Below are 25,378 nucleotides of genomic sequence, written 5' to 3' on the forward strand. Positions count from 1 at the left end.
TGATAATGCTTTGTGTATCTGAAGATTCTGCTGAAATTTCTATACAGCTTCAATACTGTTGCATTCCATCCAGTATCTTTTATGTTTTCTTGTTTAGAAGTTTGTCCCAGTGGGGCTCCTGGAGGGGCGGGGGGGTGGGGAGAGGAGTGGAGTGGAATCAGAAAGGAAAGGGGAGGGAAAAGAGAAAGAGAAAATTGAGCTGTTTCTGAATAAACTCTTAGTTAAATCTATATAAGATTACTTTGTGAGGGAAGCAGCTATAAAACAAATACATTTAGTGAAATGCCCCCCCTCCTCACACATGAGGTTTGCTGAAATGCTCCCCTCCCCTCCCCACACATGACGTTGCTCGTCTTATGAACCCTTTTGGCTTCCTTGGAAATTCTTCACATTCCACCTAAGTAGGAACACCCACATTCATTATGAATCATGAGACAAAATGTGATGGCAATACTAACTGAAACAAGAACACCATTTTTGTCAGTATGTTCTTTGGGTAACAGCCAGGCCTTTAGGGAAGCAGTGCTTTGCTGGCAGATGGTCCTTCCATGAGCAAAGAGTTCTGTTTGCAGCGGGATCCCTTGTGTGAGCACAACTCTCCTTCCGTTCATGGAAATAACTTATGCCAAGAGTCCTGCTCCAAGGCCTGGAATGCCACCCTTTGTGTTTTTCCAAGTTTTGATGCTCAGCCCAATATGTGGTCTATATTATAGTAGAAGTAACAAAGCCAAGTTTGTGGTGTAATTCCCTAAGGCCTAGGGATAAAGCAGAAGGGGCAGTCAGGCACTCTGATCTGACCTTTCTCCTTTCCAGTTGGTGAGAATAACTTAAGAACAGCCCTGCTGCATCAGGCCCAAAGCCCAACTAGTCCAGCATCCTCTTTCACACAATGGTCCACCAGCTGCCTCTGGGAAGCCTACAGGCAAGAGATAAAGGCATACCCTCTCTCCTGCTGTTGCTCTGCTGCAACTGGTATTAAGAAATATCTTGCTTCTGAGCCCGGAGGTAGTCTATAGCCATCAAGACCATTAGCCATTGATAGACCTCTCTTCCAAGAATTTGTCCAAGCCCCTTTTAAAGCCATCCATAGGAACATGAGGTGAGAATTTACAAGGTGGGTTTACCATGTCACTGTAATATGGGCATACAAGAAATTGTTTTGCTGTGGCAATTTACCCTCTTCTTGCCATGATTCACCTTTAGAAGACCCAAAACATCTGATTCTGGGTCTTCATACACCCCACTCCACACAATGAAGGACCTGGCTTGCACAACATGATAGCCCAGATCCACATTACAATCAGGAAAGTAAATCACTTGCCAAGGAAAGTCCATTTCTTGTCCAGTGACATTCTTATGGTAAACGTAAGTTGCGCACCAGCCCTTACTCTGTGATAGCAAAGGAATGACATGTAACCCTGAAACAATTGCCTATTTTCACCCCATAACACATGAAAATTGAATCACGGTATTTCAGAAATGAGTTCTATCTCACATTTATGATATGCAAGTGAATTGTAAAACAGTAGAGCGCTTGTGGTTCTTTCAGACAGTGTGTCTGCAATTTTGGCTATTAAACTGGCTTAGCTTCAGAATATTGGTCCTGGTTTCTTGACAACCAGCAGGGCTGGAAAATTGTTTTTGCAAGGAAAGCTTAGACTCTGGTAAAATTAATAGGGCCAACAGAAAAGTGTTGCTCAGTTTCTTTCTCTCTATGTGTGTACACATACTGACTCAGCTCTACCTGTGAAGTGAACATATGTGAAACTATCATAGCACAACATTGATGACATTATCTATCTTGACTGGTAGCAATTCTCCATATTTTCAGGCAGAATCTTCAGCCCTACTACATAAGATTTGTTATGAAGGATGCACACTACTTGCATTCCCCCCAATGCAAGTAGCACATTAGGGATGTGCACAAATCGTGTGACGCTGGCATGCACATGGCCTTGGTGCATGTGTGGCAACCATGTGCATGCCGGCATCATTTGGGAGGCAGCTGGGGGAGAGTGCCACTGGCATGTGAAGATAGTTGGGTGGAGTGCCCCCTATTCAGGACATGGTGGCAAGTAGCAAGGGAACCTGCTCTTCTCCGTTTTAAAGGGGCAGGGGATTTGTTCTGAATCATGTCTCAAAACACGATTCGTGGACATCGCTATAGCACATGATCTGTGATTCTGTAAGGGTACACTGTACCAGAACAGCCCTCTTACAAGTTGCCATGCATGTTAGAGCTCTGCAGTGACACATGCCAATGATACCACCTGTATTATTCTGGGGAACAACACAGTCACTGTTCCCCAAAAGGTGATAAAAGAGAGTGCAGCAGAATAAAGCATTTGAAAATGAATTAGGAACACAAATGCAACTCAACTCTAGGATCAAAACAGTTTCCGTTTATGAGAGGAGCGAACACTCTTCTCATTTTCCATAAATGCATGGAAATTTTCAGATAAGGCTCCAACCCTAATTTCTGTACCATGTAAGGGCATTCTAAAGCCCATAATGTGCTCACTTAAAACTTAGGCTGCATGCATCCACACATAAATCACATACTGTACAGCTTTTTGAACGTGTAATATCTGTGATCTATGAGATAGGTCATACCAATATTCTTAGGTTAAAGAAAAAAAACTTGCCTTTTGCATCCAACTTGAGTTATGTGCTAATTAAATGTTTAATTTTAATTTATTAGCCTACTTTCTTTAAGGAAAGTAAGCTTATGAGAACACCTGGCATTCTGTGTGTATGTCTGTGTGTCCCCCTACCCCCGTCACTTTCGCAATGCCTGAACCAAAATGAACCAAATTTGGTACACTTGTAGGGACACATCGGGACACCTCAACGGCATAGTTTGTGATGGTGTCATCCAACTCAGTTCAAGACACGTAAATGTTTGAGGCATAAGTGGACTAACTTGTGAACCGCCTAACCAATTTGAACCAAATTTGCTGCAGTTATAGACACAAAGGGACACCTCAGTGGTGTAGTTTGTAATGATGCCATCCACCCTGATTCAAGTTGGTGGATGTGTGAACATTTGAGATGCAAGTGGACTAGTGAACCACCCAACCAATTTGAACAAAATTTGCTACAGCTGTAGGGACACATAGGGACATCTGACTGGCATAATTTGTAATGATGCCATCCATCCTGATTCAAGAGGGCAGATGTGTGGATGTTTGAGGCACAAACATTGAGGCACAACCTGTGGACAGTTTAACTGATTTGAACCAAACTTGGTACAGCTGTAGTGAGTGACACATAGGGACACCTCAATGGCATAGTTTGTGATGAGGTCATCCACCCCAGTTCTAGATGGCAGATGTGTAAATGTTTGAGGGCACAAGTGGGCTAACTTGTGAACTGTTTAACTGATTTGAACCAGATTTGCTACAGCTGTAGCAAATTTGAGGTGTAAGTGGCACATTTGAGGTACAAATGGGAACTGATTTGGACCAAATTTGGTAAGGTTCTAGGGACACACAGGGATGCCTCAGTGGTGTAATTTGTAAATATGTCATCCACCCTGATTAAAGATGGCTGATGCATGAATGTTTGAGGCACAAGTGGGCTAACTTGTGAACCACCTAACTGATTTCAACCAAATTTGGTGCAGAGTTAGTTAGTGACACAAAGGGACAACTCAGCACTGTAGTTTTTGATGATATCCACCCCAATTCAAGATGGTGGACATTTGAGGCACAAGATGGCTAACTTGTGAACCAATTTGCTACATCTGTACGCAGCAAACACCTCAATGGCAGGGGCGTAACAATAATAGGGCAAGGGGAGACAGTTGTCTGGGGGCCCACTGCCTTGGGGGCCCCCCCAGAGGCAAGTCACATGACTGACTCCTCCAGCTGCGCACCCACCTGGGCTTCCTTCAGTTGTATTCATCCTCCGAAATGGATGTGAGTATTAAGACTTGGAGCTACCAGAACAGCATGTCTTTCTCTAGCACCATTAAAAGACTTGCATCATCCACAATTTACAAAACCTTTAAAAAAATAATTTAGGATGATGTTCTAGGGTGTGTGTGTGTGTGTGTATCTATATATATCTATATATCTATATCTATATCTATCTATCTATCTATCTATCTATCTATCTATCTATCTATCTAGAGAGAGAGAGAGAGAGAGCGTGGTGTAGTGTTTAGAGTGCTAGACTAGGACTGGGGAGACCCGAGTTCAAATCCCCATTCTTGCTGGGTGACTCTGGGCCAGTCACTTCTCTCTCAGCCTAACTTATTTCACAGGGTTGTTGTGAGGAGAAACTCAAGTATGTAGTACACCGCTCTGGGCTCCTTGGAGGAAGAGCGGGATATAAAATGTTAATAATAATAATAACTCTCTCTCTCTCTCTCTCTCTCTCTCTATATATATATATATATATATATATATATATATATATATAAACTATGCTTTTTGTTACCACTATTCAGCCTCATTTAAGATTTCTTTACTTCATGAGCTTAGTTTTAGTGACGGGGCGGGGGGTCATTTTAAAATCGTGTCTCTGGGCCCACTCCAACCTTGCTACGCCCCTAGTACATAGGCATAGTACATAGGGACACCTAAACAGCATAGTTTGTGATAATGTCATGCACCCCAATTCAAGATGGCAGGCATGTGACCACTGAGATGCAAGTGGGAACTGATTTGGACCAAATTTGATAATGTTCTAGGGACCCGTAGGGACACCTCAGTGGCATAGTTTGTAATAATGTCATCCACCCCAATTCAAGATGGTGGATGCATGAACATTTGAGGTGCAAGTGGGCTAACTTGTGAACTGCCTAACCGATTTGGACCAAATTAGGCAGAACTAATCTGCCTACTTTCCTATCACTATCCCTACAACTAGACTAGTGATAGGAAAATAGGCAGATAAGTTCTTACCAGAACTACTTGTTTTTATTGACATGGGCAGTTGTATTGGGCTGAATAAGGGAGAACAAACTAAAACTTAATCCAGACAAGACGACGGTGTCACTTTGACTGTCATCCAGACCAGTGTTTCTCAAACTTTTTGGAGTCAAGGACCGCTAAATTCTTCGTGCAGCGTTTCAAGGACCGCTACATTCTTCATGCGCAGTTTCCCGACCAGGAGTTAGTAAAGGGGTTTCAAGTCTGTCTGTCTGTCTGTCTGTCTGTCTGTCTATCTATCAGACTTCTATACTGCCCAAAACTTGCATCTCTGGGCAGTTTAGAATGAAAATAATATAAGCATTAAAATAATAAAATTTGGAATCTTTTGCAAACATTGAATATTAGGGGTTCTTAACCTTGGGTCCCTCAGTTAAACTCCCATAACCCCCAACAACAATGGCATTTGGCTATTATGGCTGGGGATTATGGGAGTAGAAGTCCACCAACGTCTGGGTACCCAAGGTTGAGAACCCCTGAATCTAAAAGCCTGGGTGAACAAATTTGTCTCCAGTATGTCTGGAGTGGAGGTGCTTGTGATTACTCAGTGGAGAGGGGATGTTGGGCCATTAGAAAAATTCAAAAGCTACATGGGGCCAATGAAAACAACATACAAGCAAGCCCCACTGATGCAAGAGGGAAACAGTGTTCCCTCTCAAGGCGCCTCGACCACAACAGGCAGCTGGGTTTCAATCAACCAACCTTTGGCTGCAAACAATGAGCATGCAAGAACCAGCAGCCCTTCAAGTGGCGCCCACTGCCATACTTTTTCCTCCATGGCCCCGCATCGCATACAGTTTGAAGCTGTAAAGATAGGGAATAAGATAGCTGTAGGAAGATCTCAGCAGCACGTGGAGGCAAGGCACAAGAAGGGTCCCATGCCTCCGTGATACTCTTCCTCTTCCGTGCCATGTGCAAAATTGAGGAAGTGAGTGCCTTGATTTCAGTTGGGGGTGGGTTGACTCCCAGTCAGGGACCGGCACTCAACCCTTCGGGGACCGGCAGCGGTCCAGGGACCGGTGGTTGAGAAACACTGATCCAGACTGTCGGCCTGTGCTTGATGGGACTCCACTCTCTTTTAAAGATCAAGTTGATAGCCAGAAGTATTCTTTGAACTGGAACTCGTCCTGGAAGCTTAGGTGGCCTCAGTGGCAAAGAGTGCTTTTTATTAGCTTTGGTTACTACACCAGCTGTGGCTTTCACTGGAAACTGATAATTGATCTAACGATAGTTATCCATGCCTTGGTAACCTCTGGATTGAGCTGCTGCTATATGCAATATGTGGGTTTGCTGAAACATATTTGAAAAATCCAACAAGTACAATATGCAGCTTCTAGGCTTTTAACAGGGGTTTCCCATTACAAGCACATCACCCCAGCCTCATGTAATCTGTATTAGCTGCCTCCATTTTCCAGACTCAAGGTGTTTGCTTATCACTTTTAAAGCCCTAAGTGGTTTGCTACCTGGATGCTTTAAGGATTGCCTGTGCTCCTTCCTGTGCACTCTGATAATCATCTGAGGCCTTGCTCTCCCATCTCAAGGCATTCATAGCAGCTGGACCTTTTTGGTGGTGGTACCAGCTTTGTGGGATATTTCTCCATATACGCCTACATAGCATCTACATAGCATTTTTCAACCCTTCAGGCATTATATTAAAACCTGGCTTTTTCATTATACTTTTCAGGGAGGTTGATGACTAGTAGTTGGATATTGATTTCTTTGAGAGTTTGGATAGGGATGTTAGCAAAATTGCCTGAATTCAATCTTGGAGTGGAATTGTTGGAACACAAAAAAATTCTCCCCTAAAAGAGGGGTGGCTCTCTTGAGACCCAGGAGTTTTTCTGAGCTCTGAGAAATTCTCTTTCCTGGGTGGCAAACTTCTCTGAGCTGACTCGGATTGGCTCAGCAAGTGATCTGAGTTCTTTCTAGGTTTGAGAGGTAGAACTCAGATCATGACTGTGCTCATCCAAGATGAATTCTTAAAGATTTGCCCATCTCTAATTGTGGTTTACTGTGGCTTGCCTATTTATTGTGCTTATACCATTTTTGTATAGGATTTTGTTTTTGGTTATACAGTTCTGAGCCACCTAAGTGGTGTGTGTGTGTGTGTGTGTTTGAGATGAGCATTTAAAATTAGATGAAAGCATTGTTTGAAGTCACCTTGTCTGCAGTCTTGGAGAGCAAGAGAGCTCGGTGTCACTCTCAGGTGCTCTTGCAACATTGGATGCTACCAGAAAATGTTTTAATATAAAAATAAGCGAATTGGTTATTTTCCTCCCTTCTGTCTTTATTTTTTCCAGTTGAGATGGAGCACACCTGAATGGAGTGTTACTGCTGCCACATCACAGTTTCAAAGGCTGCCCTTCATGTCTGCAAGTGACAAGAGGCAATGTCCTAACTAGCATAGATTTTCTGCCTCTGACACCTCCTCTTAGCCACCTGTTGTGTCCTTCCTTGTCTGCCTTGCTAACAAACTGCACTGAGTAGCTCTGCTGGACATAGAGCCTTTTGTCAGCCTGCATCAGGAGGCATTGTCAGCTCATGTTGCGTTTCTTTTTGAACGGGTCTATTTTAGACAGATTGATTGGAGGTGCTGATTCCATCTGACTACTTCACTGGATGTATAGAACATCCAGAGGCCTGCTGGGCCGCAAGAAGAATAAGTTAACCACCCAATTTCTCAATAATGATTTACGGTGGAGCCCAAAATGGTATGTGTTTCCAGAAAAAACTCTGCTTCATTGCAATCATTTTCTTAGCCTTTCAAGCTTGCTTGGAGGGATGCACTGGCAGGACTTTTCTCAAGGAAGAGAATTCTAAGACCACAGCATGGGAAATAGAATAGTGCCACTACTGTGAATCTTGGAGCTAGGAGTAATAGGAGGATGAAAAGCATTGCATATTGCACCAAGTGGAATGGATCAAGCACCATCAGGAGTGCAGCTGCACAGGGGAAGTGCTATAGCTCAGTGGCAGAGCACATGGCTTGTGTGCAGAAGGTCCTGGTTTCTTTGGTAGTTCCAAGGAGAGAAAGGTACTCCTTTGAAACTCTGGGGAGTTGCTGCCAGGCCTTGTACACAATATTAATCAGATGGACCAATGGTCTGGCAGCTTTGTACATAAGAAAGAAGCAGTGTTTGGACCCAATATGGGATTTTACAGCACTATGATACTAGGAACATAGGAAGCTGCCATCTAGCTCAATATTGTCTACACAGACTGGCAGCGGCTTCTCCAAGGTTGCAAACAGGAATCTCTCTCAGCTCTCTCTTAGAGATGCCAGGGAGGGAACTTGGAACCTTCTGCTCTTCCCAGAGCAGCTCCATCCCCTAAGGGGAATATATTACAGTGTTCACACATCAAGTCTCCCATTCATATGCAGCCAGGGTGGACCCTGCTTAGCTATAAGGGGACAAGTCATGCTTGCTACCACAAGACCAGCTCTCCTAAAGTCCCTTTTAAAACCATCCAGGCTGGTGGCCATCACCATATCGTGTGGCAGAAAATTCCATAAGTTAATTATGCATTGTCCCCAGACCCCGGCCCAAGAAGACACAGAGACGTTAAATGGATGAAACAGGCCACGTTTATTAATAAACAAATAGGCATAGGCGGACTGTAAACCAGGTGATTAATCACCAACATAGAACAGTGCGGGCCCCTAGGCGTGAGCTAGGATGCTACCATCCTATTCACCACCTGACACGGGCGACACACCCTGGCTCAGGAAACAAGCAGGTATACCCCACCTGTCTCCTTCAAAGCCAACCGCCCTCCAGAGAAGAGGGGATCTGGACAGCTCAAGGTCTTCACCCACCCCGGACCGCACAGCCCAAAGGTTGATGAAATCCTTAAGCAGGTTTCCTGGCAATCAATTTCTCCCCGTGCCGCACAGGCTACAAAGGAGCGATTGACCATTCCACCTTACAATATCCAAGGGTGCTCACCATACTCTAACCAACCACTTACCCCTTAGCCCGCACTGTTACTGCCACCCAGGGAGGTCAGCCCTTGCTTGGCCTCCCTGCCCCATGCCATCCAACAGTGCAGCAAGCCCATTCCGAATATTGCGTAAATACAAATCGCACCCAGCCTCGGAAAGGTGAACACCATCTGGGCGATATAGCTCGTGGAAGCGAGCTGCTAAATCAGGTTGCCTAATGATGTCCCCCCCAGCCGCCAAAACTAACTTACCTATGGCAGCCGAAACCTTGCGCCGGGCCTTTTCTAACTTAAACCCGTTAAACGCAGCGCGCCAAACCCTGCGCTGAAGCCAATTGATCCAGAGGATACGAACCCCGGGCATCCACCTGCGCAGTACGGTCAAATTGGAGGCGGCTTGCTGCACCATGGACAGGCCAGTCCGCCTGCCTAAGTCATTCTCACCCAAGTGAAGGACAAGAACGGTGGGCACAGGGAATCTAGCTAAGTGATCCTTAATGGCCGGGAGCAGCTGACTCCACAGCATGCCCCGCATGACCAACCAATACACCAGGGCTCTTCGTCCAAACCCCAGCTGTGAACCCCAGTGGGAGGTGCTGGTCTGCTTGAAGGCCCAAAAGACCAACGAATGGCCACAGATCAGGACCCGTACAGGAGCCGCTGCCCCACCAGCACCTGCCAAAAAGAAAATTCGATCAATCCAGATAATATAGTCCGCTGTCAGTGCACATAACGCCTGACCGCCACGGACTTCCACCGGCCGATCCGCCGTACCACGGCCTCTTGCAGGCCCAACCGGGAAGCTGTAGTAGCCACCCCAATCCTGAAGGAGTGTAATGTGAGCCCTTCAGGCGGCACCCCAGCCGCAACCAATGCCCTTCTTACCACTGCCAGGAACTGGTATTGGGTAAGAGGTGCCTGATCCGCGTGGACAAACAGGCACCCTGCTGAGGCAGGCCCGAGGGCCGCGTAGTGCCGCAAGGCGCTCACCGGGCAAATGCCAGGGTCAGAGGCAGCCGCCAAGCGCACCAACTGCCCTTTACCGTGTTGATCCGTCTTAGAACGGCGTAGAAAAAGCTGTGCCACCCCGTCACTGAGTGACAAATCAGAAAATTGCAAACAACGGTCCCTCGGGGAGCCCCTGTTCCATGGTAGCAACTCACCTGGACGAAAGGCGCCGAAAAAGGCGACTAAAACAGCTGCCCGAAAAAGAGTTACCTCCCACTGGTTAGCACAGCAGGCCTCAAGTTGCTGCAGCACTGCGGCAACCAAATCTATGGTGAAAGGACATCTAGAGTCGAGGCTGCCCGGGTTCTCCCTGGACCAGCCCTCAAGCATGCGCCGTACCCGAGGATCCGCTGAAAAATCACTAACCCCTTTTACCTGTGCTGTAAAGGCCAGAGCAGCTAAGTAGCCGCCAAGCGTGGACACAGCCCGCCCCGCCCTACGTAACATAACGAGGAACTGTTGCAGCTGGCACACTGGAACAGGCCAAACCTCCTCCAAAGCTTCAGATCCTCAAAACAAGGAAAAGGCCTGAAGCTTAGCTGCATAACTGGCTCTGGTGCTGGGTGCCAGAGACGCCGCTATGGCCTGTTGTGCCTCCAACTGCCAAGCTGCCACAGAAAGGCGGGCATGAGATCCGGTTGCAGTGCCGCCTCGGGAGCTAACTGTCTGAACCTGTGCAACTGAAAATGAGACAGAGCATCAGCTATGTCGTTGCGCACGCCCGGAACATGCCGGGACCGGAACAAGATGTTAGCCCGGAGGCACTGCAACACCAGGGCCCCTACCAGCCCCATAACCCTCCGGGAGTGAGAGGTTTGTGAGTTGATGACCTGCACTACTGCCTGGTTGTCACACCAGAACCGGACCAACGAGTTAGAAGACTCGTCGGCCCAAATGTGCACTGCAACTGCGATAGGAAAAAGCTCCAGAAACGTAAGATCCCTACCTAACCCTTGCCTCACCCACTCGACGGGCCAGAGGGCCGCACACCAGCGACCCCTAAAACAGACCCCAAAACCCAATCCAACTGCTGCAGTGGAATGGACGTGTAGGTCAGCCTCCACTAACAGTTCATTCCTCCAAAAGGCTACCCCATTGAAACCCAACAGAAAGGATTCCCAAAGGGAGAGGTCAGCTCTAGCGCCCTCAGTAATCCTGACCCCATGATGGGGGGCCCAAAGGCCAGCCATCATATCACACAGCCGCCGCAAAAATGCCCGACTTGGGGCCACCACACTACATGCAAAATTAAGATGGCCCACTAACACTTGTAAATCCCTCAGGGTAATTTTTCGGGCTCGGCCAGCTGCCCTAACTAGGTCCAGAAGGGCCAACAATTTTTCCTGGGGTAACCTTGAACAACCAGCAACTGAGTCAAGTTCAATCCGCAAAAGGAGAGCCTCGTGATGGGGCCTTCCATTTTGTCCCTTGCCAAAGGGACCCCCAGCTCGTCTGCCAGCTCCATAAAGGAGCGAAGCAAATGCTGGCATTCCTCAGAATAGCCCCGCCCTACAAAAAGAAAATCAACCAGGTAATGCGAGGTGGATATAAGCCCCGCCCTCCGCTGCACTGCCCATTCCAGAAATGTACTGAAAGCCTCAAAAGCTGCACAAGAAATGGAGCAGCCCATGGGCAGGGCACGGTCAAAATAGAATCACCCGGCAAAGGCGAAGCCCAGCAGCTCAAAATCACTGGGGTGAACAGGCAGCAAGCGGAAGGCGGACTTGATATCACACTTGGCCATAAGGGCCCCTGGTCCCAGGCCCCTAACCACCCAGACAGCATCATCAAAAGATGCGTATCGTACTGAGCACAAACTATCCGGGATGCCATCATTCACTGATGACCCCCGAGGGTGAGATAGATGGTGAATTAACCCAAATTCGCCAGGTACCTTCTTAGGGACCACCCCCAGGGGCGAGACCCTCAAACCCGGGAAGGGAGTGCTCTCGAACAGGCCCAAAACCCTACCAGCTGCCCCCTGCTTATTGATTTTCTTGAGAACCACCTGTTCCTTACCTATGACAGACCTCAATTTACGAGAGCTACTAAGCCCACGACGGGCCGAAGACAGTATCCTAAAACCTTCCCGGAAACCCCGGTTCAAATAGGCAGCCACAACCCGATCCGGATAGTCCCGGAGCAAAGGCTCCAGTACATCAAGCTTGATGGGGCTGGGGCCCTTTCCCCGCAGGGGGTGGAGGAGGGGCACCCTTCTTGTTGTTGCTGCCGGGCCGGAACTTGGACCCTGAGCTACTGAACTTGGCCCTAGGGCAGGCAGAGCTAGGATGCTTGGCCCCACACATGCCGCATGCACGTTTGAAGCAGCAGGGGGACCGGGTACACTTACCGTGGGTATTGTACTCCCAGCAGACCAGGTGGGGTTGAACCCACTGCTGGCCAGCCCCGCCCGATGTCGATGGGACCGCTGCCCTAGATAACAGGTGGCCACTGTCTGACCGATCCCCTTCTACGGGGCGGGGCGGGGACATAATAACTAACCACAATTCCTGTAAAGGGGTGTCCCATGGTAGGGAAGGGTCCAAGGCAGCCCTCATGCGAAAACTCTCATCATACCGGATCCAAGAGGAGCCGGCAAAATCGGACACTGCCCTATGGATCATATCCATGTATTTTAAAAGCGCCGGGCCACGGGCAGGCTGCGCCTGAACTATGACGCCCATATAAATGGTAAATCCTGACAACCAGTTATTCCACGTCTTCTCAACTGGCTTACGCTTAGTGGCCTCGTGGTCCTTAAAGGATTCCCCTTCTTTATGTTTTACTCCTGGTTCGCGAAAAAGGAGACTAAAAATGTCAATATACTCTCCCTTCAAAATCTTTTCCTTGGTAGCAGGCAGTAAGTGGTCACCAAGCAGCAGCCCCATGCCACCGTATGGGGCATGATAACCGGCGGGGAGAATCCCCATGGGATAGTGACCGGTGGTACCAGAAATTGCTGGAACTGGGCTAGGGATCACACCTGCAGGTGGGGCAACCAGAGTACCCGGGGGCACAGCGCCCGTCCATACCCGCTCAGCCGCCCCTTGCAGGCCAGCAGTAACCCCCGGTATACTAACAGGGGGACCTAAACCCCAAGGATGTGTATAAGGAGGCCAATATGAGTGTACTCCCCAACTCCCGCTCGCTGGCATCGGCCAGGGTACATAGGGCCACTGGCCGGTGCCGCTGGGAGGTGTAGGTGCTGCTGGCTCACCCGGGGCCACCGGTACTCGAGGGTCCACAGGCGGAGGTTCAACCGGTGCAGCAGGCAGTGGAAGCGACGGAGCAGGCAACACAGGAGCCGGGTCCTCAGGCGATGGCAATGGAGCCACAGGAGCAGGCCTTCCAGGAACCAGGTCATCAGGCATGGATGGATCTTGCGGACCTGAGGGAGGAGCCGGGCCGGCTGGCCCCCCCCCCCCTTTTCCAACGCCTTCAACCTACTAGAGAGTGATTTTAAAAGCTGATTCCGGGCAGCCCCCCTGGTCCTGCGAGGCACCTTGGGAGGAGGGACACCACCACCCCGCCAGAAGGACCAGCACCCTTATCAGAAGGAGCGCCGCGAGACTTCTCCAAGGCCTCCATCCTACCAATCAAGCCCCTAATAAGGGCCATTTCTTCATCATCCTCATCCGAGGAAGAAGGGGGGGGGCTTTGGGCTGCCTAACAGGCTTCCCACCCTTTTTCTCCTTAGCTTTCCTGGGCATCGTGAAAACACCCACAAGCCCTCAATCAATATTAGAAGGAGAAGCCAACCCCCAATTCTTGCTCTACAGAGCAACCCTATGGATGTGGGAGAGGTTTGCACGAAGGGAAAAAACCTTAGCCACCCCCAGGGAATACCAAAGCTCAAGGAAAAACCCCCAGAAGCCAACTCGAAAGCCCAGCAACAACCCCTCACAACAAGGCCCCCCAAAGCAGCCAGAAACCCCTTCCAAAGATCAGGAGAGTAAAGAAAGCTGTAGAAAAACTTGCAAAAAGCCCCACCCCACGGCCCTCCCGGGCCTGCAACAAACCAAAGGGCCAAAGCCCTGTCGTGATGCAGATGCTGGAACGGGACGCTGGAGAAGGCTGCGATCGGGCCCACAGGCCACAGAGCCCCGCTGGTATTCTGCAAAGCCTGAAGACTTGTCTACCTAATGCCCTGCACAGCGGGACCTGAAGGAACCCGCTGGAGAACTGCCACGCCCGCTCCTGGGCGAACCCTCCCCAGGCCTAAGTGGAAGGAGCCCAAGTAAAGAGCTTCTTCCTCATGCAGATCCTGAAAAGAACTGAATAGTAGAGGCGTGGATCGACCGTGCTGCAGCCGAAACCACGCCCCCTTTTGCAAATTGGCCAATCAGGCCACTTCTAGGGCCTCATGTCCAGGGTGGCTGAGACAAACTCCCTCCCCCCTGCACAAGGCGAAGGGGAGGGGAATTGTGTGAAAAAGTGCTTCTTCTTTTTTTGGTCCTAAACTTCTTGGCAATCCATTTCATGGGATGACGCCTGGTTCTAGTGTTGTGAGAAAGGGAGAAAAGCTTATCTCTCTCTACTCCCTCCACACCATGTGTAATTTTATAGACCTCTACCACGTCTCTCTGTAATTGCCACTTTTCCAAACTGTAGCAGGGCTTAAAGCCGGACCAGAAGAGTTGGCAAGTCAGTAGTAAGGAAAAAGCCAAGGGCCAAATCAAACAGCAAGCCAGAAGTCAGAAACAGAGCTAAGAGTCAGGAAGTCAAATAGACCAAGAGAAGCAGACACAATACACCGAGACCAAAGAAACCTCAGAACATAGGAGAACATAGGAAGCTGCCATATACTGAGTCAGACTATTGGTCTATCTAGCTCAGTATTGTCTTCACAGACTGGCAGTGGCTTCTCCAAGGTTGCAGGCAGGAATCTCTCTCAGCCCTATCTTGGAGAAGCCAGGGAGGGAACTTGAAACCTTCTGCTCTTCCCAGAGCGGCTCCATCCCCTAAGGGGACTATCTTATACTGCTCACACATCAAGTCTCCCATTCATATGCAACCAGGGCAGACCCTGCTTAGCTAAGGGGAACAAGTCATGCTTGCTACCACAAGACCAGCTCTGCTCTCCTCTCCTTTTTTCCTTTTTTCCTCTTGATGAAGTAACGTGGAGTGAGGTCAAGAAAAGGCCCTATAAGCACCACTTACACATCTTCAATTAATTTCCTCCAGTTATAGCCGCTTATAGAGACCAGTGGCATGTAGAAACCTCCACAATGCTTACACTATTAAGCCCCAAAACTTGCTTTTCTGAGGAAAAGAAAATTGCCAGGAAATTTAGGACCAACAAATGGAAGTACTTTTTCACACAATGCATAATCAACTTGTTTAATTCTCTGCCACAAGTTGTGGTGACAGGGCATGCCCTCAACTCCTGCCTGTGGCTTCCAGTAACATCTGGTGGACCACTGTGCGAAAACAGGATGCTGGACTAGATGGGCCTTGGGCCTGATCCAGCAGGGCTGTTCTTATGTTCTTATATTCTTATGAAAGGCATAAGAATATGGGGGGGTTGGCACCCTCTGTGCACTACACCACCATTCACTCTGGGCCACCCCAGCGCCCCCGAAGTGCAGTTATGGGGCTGCTGAAACCACCATTCTTCCCTATGAAGAAAAACCTTAAAGACACATAAACTTCAAAAATCACTTAAAAATCAGCCCTTTCCCCAATTCCTTTGAAATAATTCTGGTAGCTTCCTTGACCCCCTTGGGAACTATCACCCACCACACTCTGATCTAGGCCACCCCTTTCCCCCTGATGCGAAGCTATACATTTGCTGGAATCCTCATTATTCCTTATGGGGAATTCAAAAATAATTTTAAAATTCACCAATAATCAGAGGATTATTAGGCACCCCTGGGTGCCTACCACCCACCTCACTTTTGTGCCCCTAGGTGCTCCACAATAGGGGATAATGGGCTGGTTTGAGTCCCATTATACCCTATGAGAAAAATAATTAAAAATATTTCAACAATTCATAAAAAATTGTAGGAGTGTCTGATTGCTTTTGGGGTTGGGTGGTAGGCACCCATGGGTGCCAACTACCACTCCACCCACTTTGGGAGGTTTGAACCAGTTCAAACCTGTTTGAACAGGTTCAAATTTGAACCAAACTGGGGGGTTCGAGCCAAACCAAAACCGAACCTCCCTCTCCTGGTTTGAACCCGGTTTGAATTTGAACCGAACTGGGCAAAGCGGTTTTGTGCACATCCCTAATTGCAACACTCTGGAAGCTGGTTGGCATTTCGTGTCTCTGACTGGGGGCCAATTGCGTGTATTGGTCATCTGAGAAATCATTTCCGCAGAGATGAATTATAAAAGACACTCATCAGAATCATCCCATTTATGAAAAAAATATGGGCAGCATCCAAACTTTTGGCAGAACAGCAATCCAGCTGTTTCTTTTCTGCTCACAGAAGGGAAGTTGCACTGATGGGAAAAGGACCATTTCTAGAAGGACCCTTGTTGTGAGCATAGCTCTCCTTCCATTGACGGAAGACTCTGCTAAAAGGTTTGGAATGGATGCTGCCCAATATGAAAAACAGGATATCTGTGCTGTATGTTCAGATGACCTTGTTGAGTCTGTTACCAAATAAACCAAGCTTCCCTAAAATGTACAGCTTGAAACTGGATCGTGTATGCAGATTTGTTTAGATTTGTAACAATTATGAGGAGGTAAATAAACCTGAATATAGCAAACCCAGAACAAGATATCTGTGCTGTCACTTTCTTCGGCAACTGCCATCTGTTATCGTGTACCATTTGTCATTCAAGCTGTTGTTCCACTGAATCATAGTTTTCCCAAGGCATTTAAATTTAACCAAGAGTTTACTGTATAGCTGACACCTGTTGGAAAGACTGAAGCAGGGCGGGGGCGGGGGGGAGCTTAAACCTAAGGCGAATAAGAATACCGATTCATCTACCCTCCAGCTCTTTCCCCTGAATTTCTCTATCTCTTGACATTAGCTCGGTAGAGGAATTTTATGGTCTATACAATGGAATATGTAGGGGAAAGCTGGAAATGTCAAACAAAAATGTAGTTTAGAAGCAAATTGTGAAAGGGTGACCCCAATACAACCAACTTTCAGAAATTATCTTTTTTCAGTATTTGGTAGGGTTTTTAGGTTTGATCATTCTTATCTATTATACATTTGATACTAACCATACATTTGATACTACTTTTTTGATTTAAAAAAAACGATATGTGCAGATCTTTCAGAAAAGCATGAGACTGGGAAGCAAGTCAGTTTTAGCAAATCAGAAAGCAGATAGGACAACCCAAACATGCTAAACATCTCATGCCTTAGTCCATCCTCATGTTTACTGGACATTTTGGGTAAGCACAATATCATAGCCATGTGTGGTGACATATATGAAGTATATCAAAGTGGAAAGTTAGTCCATTTCAAATGGTGAGCAAATGACTCTTCGTGGTAGTACACCTGTCCCTAAAACCCTGCCAACCGTTGCCGTTTTTATGATTAATCTGTTTTGTTTTCCTGGGTTTTCTGCCTTGTTTTGTTCACATGGCAACAGTAGGAATCTGACAGTGATGAAGTCATGAGGCTAACCAAGCCCAAGTGCCTCACAGTGCACATAAGCACACAGTAGCGATGGCCTTAATCAAGCACTGTAACAATAAAAGCTAAAGCAATTTTCTGAAGAAAATGTTCTGCATGTTTTTCTTTTCTGGCCCCAAGCATTTGCTTATTTATTTTATTAGACATTTAGCTTGATCTTCAAAGGGTTCTCCAGGCAAAGAGTTTGCAGAAGGGAAGGAGAATCATCATCTTCTGCTATAGAGTCTTGAGTTGTCAGTTGAGTCAAGGTCTTGGTTCCTTGGTTCCATTGACTGCACTTATGGAACAGCTGGCACCGTGGGTTCTCTCTTGTACTATGAACATCCCTTTATTGCACAGAACTGTTTTCTTTTCAAGTGCCAACTGGGAATCCAGAAAGGTTCTATGTGCTTCTTAAAATAATGTTTTTCATTAGCTTAGTAACATTAAGCTGCTTTTAAAAACTAAATTGAGGTGCTTGTTAATGTCTTGAAGTCCTATTTACTTATCTCTTCCAACATTGCTGGCTCCAAAGCAAAATCTATGCAACAATTTTTTATTTTTTTATTTTTTTAAAAGAAGTTGCTTTAGGATGCTGATTTATTTTGGGGAACCAGCAGACTGGAGATGATGGGAATGGATTGTGTCTTTTTAAAAAAAACATTTTTTAAAATTTTTTATTGAAACATAAGCAAAAGAAAAGAAAAACAGTGTCATGATATTTCTTTAAGCAAGTACTAGAAAGAAAACATTATGAATATATTAACAGTTCTAAGAAAATTCGGCAGCAATGATCAACATTTGATTACATCTGATCAACACTTGGTTGCATAAAGCTGGGTAATTAAAGCTTCACAAATCAAATCCAGACAATGGGAACAAATGATGTCCTTGTCAAATACTAAAGTTTATGAAGGGATCCCAAGTAGACATAAATAACTCAGTTGAGACTTCATTCATATAAGCTGAAACTTTAGAAATTGAGGCATAATCCCATAATTTCAAAAACCAATCTTTTAAAGAGGGAATGGATTGTGTCTGCATGGGCCTCACCTATTCCAGTTTTCTTCTCTGACTGAAGGCAGGCCTGGTGAAAGTGGAGGCCAGAGTATGGCTGCCCATACTCAGTTACTGGCTAAGAATATCCCTCTTCCCAATTGGCCTAGTCCCCTAACATTACAGGACGATTACCAATCTACATGGAAGTAAACTCTGGTGGTAAATATAGCTTTACTTGGACTATCCTATGCCCACTTCCTCTCCATGGGCTATGAGCAGACCAGAACACTCCTCAAATAGAGCATAATGGACATAGAGTGCCAAGCTGACCTCGGTAGGCTCTCAAATTTCCTTATCTCAGAAAGTCTAAGATAGAGGTGTGCACAGAACTGGCTGGCCCATTCCCCAAACCTGGGTCGGTTCAGTCCGGCACCCCTCCAGTGGGGTTCACAGACCAAATAATATTTTTTTTAAAAAAAATTCCAACTTAACCCCTCCAGGGGTTTCTCCAAGGTGGGGGGAACCTGTTTTTGCAGCCATTTCCTGGTTCGAGCAACAATGGAGGCTGGCGGGGGGAAGGGGAACCTCCACAGACAACCCCCCACACCTCAGAGAAGTCTCCCGGAGGGAGTAAGTTGGAAATATATATAAACTATTTGGTCTGTGAACTCCCCAAATGGCCAGGGGAGGTGTGGACCAGGATAGAGCTGAACTGGGGGTGGTTCAGCTCAACACTGAACTGTCGAACTGAACCAGCTTGAAGTCAAACTGGTTTGGTTCGAACCTGTTCACACACCCCTAGTCTAAGATATGTAGCAACACTTGCTGTGTAACTTATGCAGCTTAAGGTCCCCAACCGGACCAAACCAGACCAGCCAAGTCTGATCTGGCCCCCATCGGAACCCTCCCCCCGTCCAGTCCAGGTCCAGACACGTTCGCGAATTTTTTAATTTTTATTTTAAAAAATGAATTCAAAGTACCTTTATCCCCTTCAGGGGGCTTCCTGTATGCTGTGTGTGGGGAGGTGGTCCACGAAGGTCCCTTCCACCCACCAGCCTCTGAAGTCACCGCCGCTGCCTGGGAAATTGATCATTTTCGCCCCGTTCGGGCCTCTGTAGTGTGTGGTGGCGGCCATTTTGGCCACCGCCACCACGCATGCATAAATGACCCCTGCGAGCCCTGGCATGACCCAGGGCCTCGCAGAGGTCATTTGCACATGCATGGTGGCCATTTTGTTTTTTCCAATTATTCTCTGATTTGTGGTTGTGTGTGTATGTGTGTGGTGTGTATTTGCATGTTAACTTTATTTAATGAAAAGTAGGGTTGATAGTAATCCACCCTATATATTGCCATTTATTTATTTATTTATTTATTTATTTATTTATTTATTTATTTATTTAGCACATTTTTATATCGCCCAAAACGCAAGTCTCTGGGCAGTTTACAACAAAACAATAAAAACAGCAAATAGAAAGGTTTAGACATTATAACAATTTAAAATTTAAAACAATGTTAAAACTATTAAAAACACCATGAGGCGAGTCTCATGATCAGTGAGACTCGCCCAGAGGGGGTTTGCGGGGAGAGCGGGCTTAGCCCGTTCTCCCTGCAGACGACTGGAGCCAGATCAGCCAGATCAGCTGCCCACACGACTGCCGGCTCTGTGATTGAGCCGGCGGGGGCTTGGGAGTTTGGGGGCCGCACAGCCCCCAGAAGTTCCAGCATGCTCTGCGCAAGTGTGCAGAGCATGCTGGAGAGACCCCCAAGCCAGGAGGCTGCTTTTTAGCCTCCCGGTTGCGGGTCTCCTCGTGAGTTGCCATGTCGCATGTCCTTGTGAGTTGCCATGTCCTTGTGAGTTGCCATGTCGGGGTTCTCCTCGTGAGGAGCCATGCCGCAGCAACACATTATCCGGAAACCCCAGTTAGCGGAGCGCTCACTCCGCTAACCTGGGCTAAGGGGAGGGCTTTGTAAGCGGGTTACCCATTTTGAGGCAACCGGGCTCGCCTGTAAGCTCGGTGGTTCTCACATCCCACTAAAATCAGGCTAGGCTCCCCATCCCAACTTTAGCCGATCGTGAGAATAGCCTCAATTAAAAGAGTATTTAATTAAAAGCCTGGGTGAACAAATGTGTCTTGCCTGCCTTTTTAAAAGTTGTAAGAGATGTGGAAGCTCTTATTTCAGCAGGAAGTGTGTTCCAAAGACTTGGGTCAGCAATGGAGATCGCCTATTCCTGACTAGCCACCAGACGAGCCATGATCTCAATGGGCGGTGTGGTTTATAGTGAAGAAGACGTTCTCTTAAATACCCAGGGCCCAAGCTGTTTAGGGCTTTATAGGTTATAACCAAGACCTTGTATTTTTTCGGGTGGAGTATTCTAATGGGCCCCTCGCCCATGTGAAGGTGGCGTGTGACTGTGAGTCCAACTTTAACCAGATGGTGGTCCATCCATGACAATGGGGAAATCACAGGAGTCCCCACCCATGAAACACCACCCTGATCAGAGTGAAAGACCAGATCAAGTGTGTGACCAGCAACGTGAAATTTCTCGTAAAATTAACTTTTGGGCTTCAAGTGCGGTAATCAGTAAAGGTCTTCATTCACTCTGTAAAAAGCCAACCATAAAAGACCAAAGAATAGTAGTCCCAACAGTAGCTGTTCTTTCCCTTTTTCATGTTGAGTCTGAAGGTTAGTAGGATGAGGTATGTGACATATTCATCCCCTCTAAATATTTCAAAGCCTTCTTAAAGGTTATCAGCCAAGGTAGGAGAAGGCTGAGGAAAAGCACCAAAGAGTTGCTCTAATAAAAAAGAAATGATATTCACATTCCAAGAAATATCTGTACAGTTCACTGCCTTAGGAGTGTTGCTTGGATTAGCCACCCAAACGGTTGTTCCTTTCACATGCCTGCTGTCATGGCTCCACTGATCACAAGGGCAAGGCAGGAGGAAGCTTACGACCAGTTGCAGGGGAGTGACAGCGGGAGGGAGGGCATACCCTCGCCTCCTGCCTCTGGGCTTCCAGTGGCATCTTCTAGTTGGCCACTGTGTGAAACAGGATGCTGGACTAGATGGGCCTTGGGCCTGATCCAGCAGGGCTGTTATTATGTTCTTATGGCTCACTGCTAAAGCCACTTGTTTTGCATGCAAGAGATCCAAGGTGAATGGTCATCTTCACCATGTCAAGCAGGGGCCATTTTGGCCAATCATAATAATGATAATAAATAGGCTTGTGCATTTCAATTCAGGTACAAAATGTTTTGTGCCAGAAAATGGCAATTTCGGAGGTTTTGTAACCAAAACAAAATCATGAAATTAAAAAACAGAGATTTTTGTTTCCAAATCGAAATGACTGTGTTTCGGACAGAATGCTTTGTTCTTCAGAAAAGCATTGCAATTGAAATTGACTTCTCTGACTCTCTCCACTCCAGCTGAGGCACTGAGTGATTAGCAGAAGATAAGATATGCAAATAGCTATTGAGCTAGTTAAGTATGTGTTGTATTCAGTGTAATTGAAATGCAAACTGACCTTGCAAAGGGTTTTGGAAGACAGCATTTTGAGACAGAAATATCTTTGGGAGCTCAATGCAATTCCAAAGCTCTTGCTAAAAGCCATGGTGTGGAGTAGCTTTTCGAGAAGCATTGTGTGGAGAAGCTTTTCGAGAAGCTGGTTAGGAAGGTTCTGAAATTACACAGGTGTTTCTTTCCAAAGGTTTAGAAAGAATCTCTTGACTTGTTCAGGGCTCTTTTGAAGAGCTATTTTGTTTTTCTTCTGATTTTTATGAGTTATAGTGGTGTCTAAGTTTTGTTGCCCAAGTTGAGCAGTCTAATGTAATTTAGGCCACAATGTAATTTGGTAGGACATGATGTCTAAGCCAGTGGTTCACAACTTTTGCCATTGCAGAGACAGGTCATCCACATGGGACTACAGGAGACCAAAGGAGGGGGGTGGGGAATACCCCTGTCATTCTCTTCACTCTTTCAACTTGTTTATGTGGGGCTTCAGGGGCAAAACAGTGGGTTGGGTGGCAGTGCCCCAAGGGTGGTGCACCCAGATTCCAAATAGGGCAAAGGGCTGATTTCTTAGGAATTTTTGAGGTTTACGCGTCTTTAAGATTTTTCCCCATAGGGAATAATGGAGGTTTCAGCAGCCCCATAACTCCACCTGGGGGGCACTGGGATGACCCAAAGCGAGTGGTGGTGTAGTGCACAGAGGGTGCCAACCACGCCCCTGGATTGCTAACCCATTTGAGGTACTGGGCTTTGTTGTTTCTGAGGTGTTGAGTTTAGATTCTCTGGTAGCAAATGAGATTTTTAATGAAAAACCATGAATCCACTCTCATATGCTACTAGAGAATCTACTCTCAGAACACCTCTAGAACAACAAAACCCTGTTCTTCATGGGTTGGCAACCCATGTGGGTAGTTGGCACCCTATGTGCACTACACCGCCACTTGCTCTGGGCCACCCCAGTGCCCCTCAAGTGGAGTTATGGGACTGCAGAAACCTCCATTATACCCTACAAGGAAAATCTGAAAGACGCGTAACTTCATTAATTGTTTAAAAATCAGCCCTTTGCCAAATTCCTCTTTAAAAAATTGTGGTAGCTTCCTTGTACCAACTGGGCACTACCACCAACCACACTCCACTCTAGGCCACACCTCCCCTCCACGTGAAGCTATACTTTTCCTGAAATCTCCATCATACCCTATGGGGAAAATCTGAAAGATGCACACACTTCAAAAATTAACCAAAAATCAGCAGTTTGCCCAGTTCCTTTGACATTTTTGTGGTAGCTTCCACTCATTGGGCACTATAACCCCCACCCACTCTTTTGACCATGTGCCCCATTTTTTAATCTGAATTAATTCGGATTTGGATTAATTTGGATACAAAACAAAACTGGGGTGATTCGGAAGGCTTAATTTCGGAAAAAATACAAAATGGGGTTGATTTGGATTTGGTACAAATCGAAACAGAAAAAATACAAAACACGCAACCCTAATAATAAACCCCTCCAATGTGAGAGCTACAATGTGATAGACCTCCGTGCAGGCCTGAGTTTTCCCAGCACCAGAAGATGGATGATTTATTAAATTAATTTGAACTGTGAGAGATATGAGATCAAAACATTTTTGTTTAAGGACCATTCACAGTGCAGCTTTTTTCCTCTCCAAGTGTAAATGCAATAACAAAGGACACAGTTCCATGTGCAGTGAAACTCGTATACAACTGAGCTCATGGAACTCGTGTGCAGTATTATGCTCAAAGTGACCACATGAATGTATCACATCCAGTGACTTATCCAAGATATGAAGACTTCTATCCTCTCTCTTCAGAAGTGTTTTTTCAAGGGTAAAAACTTCTCAGCTGTATGATCCCAACTAAACAAGACATGCAGCTCTTTGCAAACTGGTTGAGAGCACTGGCTTTTAATTTTGTGCTGTTTTTATTGTTGTCCGTATTGTACTGAAGGAGTGCAGTAGTGGCATAGCAAGGCCACGGACCGCTTGTGTTCAGCCACTGAACATGGGCAACCCACCACTGCTGTTGCTCCTGCTACCCGTTGTCTGACACGGCAACGGCTCCTGCTTGTTGCCGTGGATACTGCTCCTGCTGTCCCCTGCCACTGCCATGCTCTTGCTCTTCCTCCGCCTGGTATCCTCCACTGCTTGTCACCTTCTGCAGTGGCAGCTATTGCTCCTGCTCTTTCCTCCAGCCTTTCTCCCCCACCCCCATGCCTGCCATCCACTTCTGAGGCCAATCGGAGCTCCTGACCTCCCTGGAGCCTGGATGGAGACGAAGCGCACACATGCACCCTGTGTCTGCATCATCCATGGAGCCAGATGGCAAACGTGGGGTGGGGACAGGAGTGGTGGTGGCACTGGTGGGCAACAAGCAGCAGGGGGTGGTGGAAGAGCAGGAGTGATAGTGGCAGCAGGGGGAGAGTGGGAGGAAGAGCTGCCACCATGGCAGGGAGAGCAGGAGCCATAGTCATGGCAGGCGACATGTGGTGGGAGCAACAGCAGGGGAGGGGCAGGCAGGGGAGGGCCCCCCAGACCCTAGACCCCAGAGGGGCTTGGGTTCCAAGGACACCTTGGACACCTTCAAAGACCAGTAGCTTCGCCCCTGAGGAACGGGATATAGTTATTTTAAATACATCAAAATGAAAATGTTTTTAAAATGAAATTTAACACTCCGAAAGTATATCTAGATGCTGTTGCTCTACTTCACTGTGGCATGGAGCCTGGCCAGCCAGCTGCTAACGCAAAGCTTATCTTTATGGAGCGACATCAGTCTGTAATGACCTTGCTGCACTTAAGTGTGTTACATAATATCATTTTGTGGAAAAATACTGATTATCACTTCATTATCACCCTAGAATTTAAACGAATTTTATTTCGTTCCATGGACAACTTGTTGAACATGCGGTAAGCAAACAGTGGCATGGCAGCCTTATCATTCACTATTGAATTTTCCATTTGTGGAGATCAAATTTGAAGAAGGAAGTAGATAGCCTAACTGAACAGGGATTGTATTACATACTATGAAAAAGCATGTTTGGTGTTTTGAAAGAAACCCTGTCCTAACAGAGCACAGCTGTAGATGCAGAGCACCACTGGAACAAATATATCTGTGGCTTAATCATCAGTTTGTGTGGGCTCCCCAGCCAGATTATGCTATAGTCAGCCTTCTTTGCTAGGTGGCTTCCACATTTTCAGATGGAACCTCAAAGGAAGGAATGGAAAATCTGTCTTTTCCTCATAACCAACAGAAACATTGGTTACCCTCTCACCAGTCCCAAGTATCTATGGGTATTTTGGTGCCTATGAATTGTTAGTGTCAAAAATGTTTAACCTGAATAAGAAGAGTTATTTTTAGTCTTCTTTCTGAAGGGAAGAAGGCTTATAAGATCACCATG

The 25,378-nt window shown here is 46.8% G+C and overlaps 2 protein-coding genes across 7 annotated transcripts in view; one reads left to right on the top strand and one right to left on the bottom strand.

Moving 5' to 3' along the window:
• The window catches only part of CPQ (carboxypeptidase Q), a 294,849-nt gene that overhangs the window by 51,043 nt on the left and 218,428 nt on the right, over positions 1-25,378 (top strand). The gene's annotated exons all lie outside the window — the stretch shown is intronic.
• LOC128323935 (uncharacterized) lies at positions 8,506-14,152 on the bottom strand. 2 transcript variants are annotated; one of them, XM_053247908.1, is made up of 2 exons: positions 13,105-14,152; positions 8,506-9,554 (listed from the first exon to the last, which is right to left on the bottom strand). In XM_053247908.1, exons 1-2 carry the CDS (start codon positions 13,256-13,258, stop codon positions 8,923-8,925), a joined length of 786 nt encoding a protein of 261 aa, XP_053103883.1. In that variant the 5' UTR covers positions 13,259-14,152; the 3' UTR covers positions 8,506-8,922. The 2 variants fall into 2 exon arrangements, with proteins under 2 accessions (XP_053103883.1, XP_053103884.1); XM_053247909.1 differs by having other exon boundaries at positions 8,506-10,153.

The sequence above is a fragment of the Hemicordylus capensis genome, chromosome 4 (assembly GCF_027244095.1).
Source record: "Hemicordylus capensis ecotype Gifberg chromosome 4, rHemCap1.1.pri, whole genome shotgun sequence".
In the NCBI taxonomy this organism is placed as follows: domain Eukaryota; kingdom Metazoa; phylum Chordata; class Lepidosauria; order Squamata; family Cordylidae; genus Hemicordylus; species Hemicordylus capensis.

Coding starts and splice junctions, on each gene's coding strand:
- LOC128323935 (XM_053247908.1), bottom strand. CDS start 13,258: ATGCCTGATGACCTGGTTCCTGGAAGGCCTGCTCCTGTGGCTCCATTG. Junction 9,555..13,104: donor TCGAGTACCGGTGGCCCCGG/GTGAGCCAGCAG, acceptor TCTTTTTGGCAG/GTGCTGGTGGGGCAGCGGCT.